General features: G+C 48.5%; 1 protein-coding gene across 1 annotated transcript in view; it reads left to right on the forward strand.

Moving 5' to 3' along the window:
* Positions 1-4,161: 4,161 nt before the first annotated feature.
* The window catches only part of LOC106808277 (NK1 transcription factor-related protein 2-like), a 6,237-nt gene continuing 3,299 nt past the window's right edge, over positions 4,162-7,099 (forward strand). The window contains exon 1 of the mRNA XM_014810923.1: positions 4,162-5,924. Within this exon, the coding sequence (XP_014666409.1) occupies positions 5,228-5,924 (697 nt within the window). The 5' untranslated portion in view covers positions 4,162-5,227. The remainder of the gene's footprint in view (positions 5,925-7,099) is intronic.

Raw genomic sequence — 7,099 nt, forward strand, 5'->3', positions numbered from 1 at the left:
GGAGCGAGCGAAAAACTTTGGTGACATTTTTATAAATTTATTGAGAGGACAATAAAGTGTACTTTCGAGTGATGTGTGAATGGTTACTGGCCGGTAATTCTTTGTACATTAAGAGGAGAATTAAACATGGATTCGTTTGCTGTTAAGAAAGGACAGAAATGCATGTGCTAGTGCATGGCACTCATATACATATATAGGCGTCAAAGGCTACAATCTCACGGTAAAATTTAAAAAGCAAGATTAAAATAAGCAATGTTAAATTATATTATTTATATGAGATGAATTCCGTTCCGTATGTTACAACGCACGACCTCCCGCCCGCCCGCACGCACGCACGCACGTACGCACGCACGCCCGCACGCACGCACGCACGCACGCACGCACGCACGCACGCACACACACAAAGAGAGAGAGAGAGAGAGAGAGAGAGAGATAGAGAAAAAAGAGAGAGAGAGAGAGAGGCAGAGCGAGGCAGAGCGAGGCACACGGCAGTCAGTGTGTGTAGGCTAGGGCAGTAAGTGGCGCTGCTGATTGGAGGACGATGACGTAGTGGGCACGTGCTCGTGTTCAATCAGAGAGGCCGCTTACCAGCGGACTGATGTTGTTGATGTTCATTTTGCTGCTGTTGTTGCTGCAGTTACTACCGCTGCTACTGCTGCTACTGCTGCTACTACTGCTGCTACTGATGTTACTGCAGTTACTACTGCTGCTGCTACTGCTGCTACTACTGCTGCTGTTGTTGTTGCTTGTTGTTGTTGTTGCTGTTGTTGTTTTGTTTTTGTTGTTCCTGTAGTAGTAGTAGTAGTAGTAGTAGTAGTAGTAGTAGTAGTAATAGTTGTTGTTGTTGTTGTTGTTGTTGTTGTTGTTGTTGATGATGATGATGATGATGATGATGTTATTGTAGTTGTTGCTGCTGCTGATGCTGCTATTGCTGCTGCTACTGCTACGGTTACTAATGCTTCTATTGCTTCTGCTGCTGCTGCTGTTTTGGTTGTTTTCGTCGTCGTTGTTGTTGTTGCTGTTGTTATTGTTGTTGTTGTTGTTGTTGCTACTGCTGCTGCTGCTGCTGTTGTTGTTACTGCTGCTGCTGCTGCTGCAGTTTTTCTTCTGCACCGCCTTATTTAATGCCGTTTGAAACATTGATGATAGCCAGGCGCAAGTGTGGGCAGTAAACACCCTACTCGAATTGACATTCCTTGCTGAGTGGTTACTGGCACAAGTCTACCAAACACGCTCATAAAATCCTAAAGATTTCCCTGCAATAATATACAAGCGGTAATAGCCAATAACGGTCGCACATGGGTGTGCCGTCACTGCTATCCATCCTTCTACGTATGCTGCGTGTCCCTTGGGATTCAACTAAGATAGAATTTTTCTGTTCACCGCGTAACCAGTGATTCCTCTTTACACTTTATATACTTTTCCCTTACACGCTTTTCTTAATCAAAGCGAAGTTCTAAAACAGCACAAGTGCACAGTTGAGCTTTTACCGCCTTCTTGAAAGTGGCCGTTGAAATTAGTAGCAGTCCATGAATTACTTATTATGATTTGCTCTCACTTTTTTTTTACCTCGCGAGTTCAATTATTTTATATAGAATAACGGAGTTAACGGAAATGACAGAATGATAATATTATCAAACTTTTACCAGTAGCCGCGCATTCATAACATTGATATACGCTATCCGTTCAACAAATATCTGCCAGTTTCAAGTTAAGATGATATAAAACTGTGCACTTGAAAGACGGCATAATATGAATGCATTTGTTGTTACTGTATATTCACATCTAGCTGGCTACCGCGGCTAATGCTGTGTCATTGCATTTCCCAGCACACCGAGCACTCTATGGATCGTCTATATAAGTATACCTCCATCAGTGTTAGTCTATACTTATCCACATATAAAATACTCGCAACTGATTGCACACGAATTTACGACCGAATTCACGACGGGAATCAGGTTTCACGTGTACTATATGAACTTGATCTCTCTCTCTCTCTCTCTCTCTCTCTCTCTCTCTCTCTCTCTCTCTCTCTCCTCTATCTCTCCCTCTCTCTTCTCTCGCTCGCTCTTCCTTCTCTCTTCTCTCTCTCTCTTTCTCTCTCTCGCTTCGCTCTTTCTCTCCTCTCTCTCTCCTCTATCTCCTTCCTCTTCTCTTCTCTCGCTCCTTCCTCTTATCTCTCCCTCTCTCTCTCTCTCTCTCTCTCTCTCTCTCTCTCCCGCTCTCTCCCTCTCTCTCCTCTCTCTCTCTCTCTCTTCTTCTCTCCTCTATCTCGCCCTCTCTCTCTCTTCGCTCGCTCTCTCTCTCTCTCTCTCTCTCTCTCTCTCCTCGCTGCTCTCTCCCTCTCTCTCTCCTCATCTCTCTCTCTGCTCTCTCTCTCTCTGCTCTCTCTCCTCTATCTCTCCCTTCTCTCTCTCTCTCTCTCTCTCTCCCTCTCTCTCTCTCTCTTCTCGTCTCTCTCTCTCTCTCTCTCTTCTCTTCCTCTTCTGCTTTCCCTCATCTCTTTCCTTCTTTCTTTTTTGCCTTCCTGCTCTCTCTCTCTTGCGCGCTCTCTCTCACCTTCTCGCTTTCCGTATGTCATCCTACTTTCCTCCTCCCCTCCTTCTCTTCCCCCTCCCCATCCTTCTCCCTCCTCCCCTCATCTCACTCCTCATCCTCTTCTTCGCTCTGTGCCGCTCTATCTACATGTGTCAATCCGTCAACATTTCTCATGTACGCGTAAATATTTTCGCTGCGCTCACTTCCTCACTTCTAGCACTACGGCGTTAGATTTGTGTGTATAGGTCACGCGGGGGTACGAGAATACCCCCGTGATCATAACACACACCCACACCGCCATCCTTGTGTCTTGCTACCGCTAGATATGGTTAATTTGTAGAAACCTACACTCATGCATCCGAGGATGGTCGTTGCTAATTTGTACTACGCGGTCACTGCACGGTGTATTATAACCCGACAGCAAAGATACATTAATTCATATTATACTGTCTTATTAATGATGGTCCCCTACGTTCACTTATTCTTCCGATAGCTATCATGCCCGCAAGTGAACGCACAAGCTGCGATTAAATGTAAATCATCCGCAGATAACAAAAAGGAACGGGGTAAATTCTCATTTCGAACCTTCTCCTGAATGATAAACTCGAATTCCCAATCGTGTCATTTTCGCGTATCACTGCCACGGCGACCGCCGCCGTAATCTGTAGCTGCTTATACTAGCAGCTGTGTGACGGAACGGAACATAGCAACGCCAACCGGCCCCCGAGTTTACATGAGAAAGAAAGCGATCAGGATTCAATTAGGCTTTACTGAAAAGAGAGAAAAAATGGCCAACTCTGGATAGCTGGACGTGAATGGTTGCGACACAATTGGCAGAACGCCGTGTAAGCGGATATTATATTTACGCCGGCTCAGTGGACACCTAAAGATCTGTAATCACAAGGGACAGCCCACTTTAGGGCAGCGGAAGGTCTGTATACAGTTAGTGAGCATCGTCCTGCCCTCTCACTGCTGCTGTTCGCGGCTCCTCTTACTTATATATCACATATATACGTCATAGGTGTTCGCACCGTTACGGTTACTCAGGGTAAGCGCCTTATTATTCTATACGCGCGCGCGCGTGTGTGCGTGCGTGTGTGTGTGTGTGTGTGTGTGTGTGTGCGTGCGTGCGTGCGTGTGTGTGTGTGTGTGTGTGTGTGTGTGAGTGCGTGCGTGCGTGCGTGCGTGCGTGTGTCTGGATGAAACAGAGATGCCCTCGGCTGCTTTTGATGGGCGTACACGCGCTCGGCTAGCTATGGCGGTATCGAGGGCATTAGCAGTACACCACCGCCTCCTCCGCTGCTGCCACCGCCTCCTCCCCTGCCACCGCCTTCTCCCCTGCCACCGCCTTCTCCACCGCCACTTCTAGCTTACCGCCGCTGCCTGCTGGATGGACGAAGCAGGAACCGGTAGATTGCACGTACGGCTAAACAGAGACGCTCAGCGGAAGAGGCTGAGCATCAACAGATGAAGCTGAAGCATGCTCAGCCCTCGCTAACATCAGGGGAGTCGCCGCGGCTCGCTGATTGGCTGCGGCCGCGTTCGATTCCACTCCTCCCGCGACCCATTATGCTCGCTCGTAAATAACGCTGACTCCGAACCAACCCGCTGTCGCTGCTGCACGCGCCTGCACGCTTGCTTTCCTAACCGCGCGCGGCACTCAGATCTCATTATGTCACTTCAGATGTCGGCCGCGTAGATAGATAGCGGCAGCGCAATATACAGGAGGTGGAGTACCGGGGAGAGCGTATCAGTGTCACCCCCGCGCCAGATTGTCAATGTGCGGTTGTCACCTCTCGTGGTCGCTCGTCACACGCTCGCGACGCGGGGCGACGCGTACGTCATTGGATCAATAGCCGTCTGCGCCAATTACAAGCGGCGTATTGACTCAATAGTTGTGTAATTTCGGCGAGCGCGGCACGGGTGTACGTCGGTGCTTTGTCAACAGTAGCGGGCGCCGTGCGCAAGGGAGGCAGAAGATATGTGATACAGCCCGCTGGCAGACATACACGCACGCACGCACGCACACGCGCACGCACGCACGCGCGCACCGATACCCGTGCGCGTCCCCAGCACGGCGTCAGTGCGCAACCAGCTACCGTCGGCGACAGATTTTCGTGTTCGCTTCGCGGCGACAGTTGCTACTTCGACGAGAATTCCCGCGTCGGCAAGCGTTCCTGCGTCGGCAAGAATTCCTGCGTCGGCAAGCGGTCTGCGACGGCGACGCATTCAACGTCATCTCGACGCTGACTAACTACGTCGCTTGCGACACCGGACAGAGAGCGGCGGTGACGGTGGTGACACTCCTGTCTCTCCGTCGATCAGGCGACGACCGTCGGAAACGCAAACGGGCCACAATTGAACTGGTTAGCGATCCGAAGCGACAAACAGTTAAAGACTGCGACCGCACACGTCTTCCCCGTCGACGGACGTAGAAAGACACAGAGAGAACGAGGAAACGGGAAGGGAGAGCGAGAGAAGGGAGAGAGAGAAAGAGAGCGAGAGAGAGAGAGAGAGAGAGAGGGGGGTAAGGACGTGTCCCGTGTGAGCACAGCTGATAAACATTGTCGCATGAGCCCTACCAGTCGCTCTCTTCCGTAGCTCAAGGACACACGCGCACGCACGCACGCACGCACGCACGCACGCACGCACGCACGCACGCATACGCGCGTACGTGTACCGACGCAAGATGGAGACGTCGGAGGACGAGGTCGTGTCGGCCGGCGTGCTACGTCACGCACGCAACGTCGGCGTCGCGATGGAGACGACGACGACGACGACGATGACGACGCCGACACTAAAATCACGGAAGCCGACAGGCGGCAACAACAACATCAACAACAACATCAACAACAACATCATCAACAACAACATCAACAACGTCGCAGCAGCGCGACGTAAGGTGAACAACATTGAGGCCGAGAAGCTGAAATCTCGCGCGAAAGACGTCGCTGCCGACGGCAGAGAGACGGCCGGTAACGTCGCCGACGAGCCGACGACAAACTCCAGCGACTCGTGGGCGACGGACGGCGGCAGCGTCCCGGGTTCGCGCAACAGTCCGCCGCAGCACCGGGACTCGAACCACCACTGCCAGCAAGTGAAAGCCGGTAAGCGACAGCGCTGCGATGACGATGGCAGCGGCGGCGGCGGCGACGACGTTGACGATGACGACGCGTCGAGGAAGCGGCGAGCGTCGCCCGTCGTACTGCGCGAACCACAACAGCAGCAGTCGGAGGTCAGGACTACGGCGTTCTCTGTGAACGACATACTTGACCCGCAGAAGTTCACCGGTTCGCGTCCTGGTACCGACTCGAGTGTCTGGCATCCGTGGAACGAAGACCCTTCTATCCAACACGACACATGCGGGGAGCGACTCCTCGAAGCCCGTAAGTCTTCTTCCCCTTTCTTCCTAGCTTTACCGCGTTATTGGCACTAATTGAGCGAAAGCGTTGCGCGCCTAATGACCGCATTGTGTTCGCTAAAGAGAGGAAATTGGAACGAGAGAAAAACCGCTTTCGCGTCCGCATCGAACGCAGGCACCGAAACACAGCGGAAAATGTTTAGGATAATCGCGAGAAATTATATTGAACTCATGCTCGATTAGCAAGCAGTTCATATAAGTAGCAGAATGAGAAGGTTGTGTTATATGTATTATTTTGACGTATATAGCGAAGGAAGCGGATACACGTGAATGTAGTAGATATATATACAGTGGAACGAAAGGGGTTTACCGTATACGTAATTGTCGTTTACATAGTAGAGTGAGTGGCTTATACCGTACATGTAATTATAGTATATATAGTGAAGTGAGAGGGGTGTACCGTCTATGTAATTATAGTATATACATAGTAGAGTAAATATGTAATTATAGTATATGTATATAGGACAGTATATATGTAATTATAGTATATATAGTGAAGTGAAAGGGGTGTACCGTCGATGTAATTATAGTATATATATATATAGTAGAGTATATATGTAATTATAGTATATATAGTAAAGTGAGAGGGGTGTACCGTCGATGTAATTATAGTATATATATATAGTAGATCATATTTGCAATTAAAGTATATGTACATAGGAGAGTATATATGTAATTATAGTATATATAGTAGAGTGACGGGGGTGTATACCGTCCAGGTAATTATAGTATATATATATAGTAGAGTATATATGTAATTATAGTATATATTATATATAGTGGAGTATATATATATAATTATAGTATATATAGTAGAGTGACGGGGGTGTATACCGTCGATGTAATTATAATTTATATAGTGTAGTGAGGTGATGACAGCATACGTATGTTAGTTACGTGTGACTTGCTTTCACGGGGGAGTCATAGTAACAGTGACGCTGTCGAAGGCAATCGAACATTGCTGGTCGGTAAACGTTCATGGTATATATATATATATATATATATATATATATATATATATATATATATATATATATATACTACTTTAACTTACTTACTACTACGTACTACTACGTACGTACGTGTCGTCGTACGTAGTACTACGTACGTACTACTAACGTACGTAACGTAACTATACTA

This window comes from Priapulus caudatus, unplaced genomic scaffold (assembly GCF_000485595.1).
Source record: "Priapulus caudatus unplaced genomic scaffold, Priapulus_caudatus-5.0.1 Scaffold264, whole genome shotgun sequence".
In the NCBI taxonomy this organism is placed as follows: domain Eukaryota; kingdom Metazoa; phylum Priapulida; class Priapulimorpha; order Priapulimorphida; family Priapulidae; genus Priapulus; species Priapulus caudatus.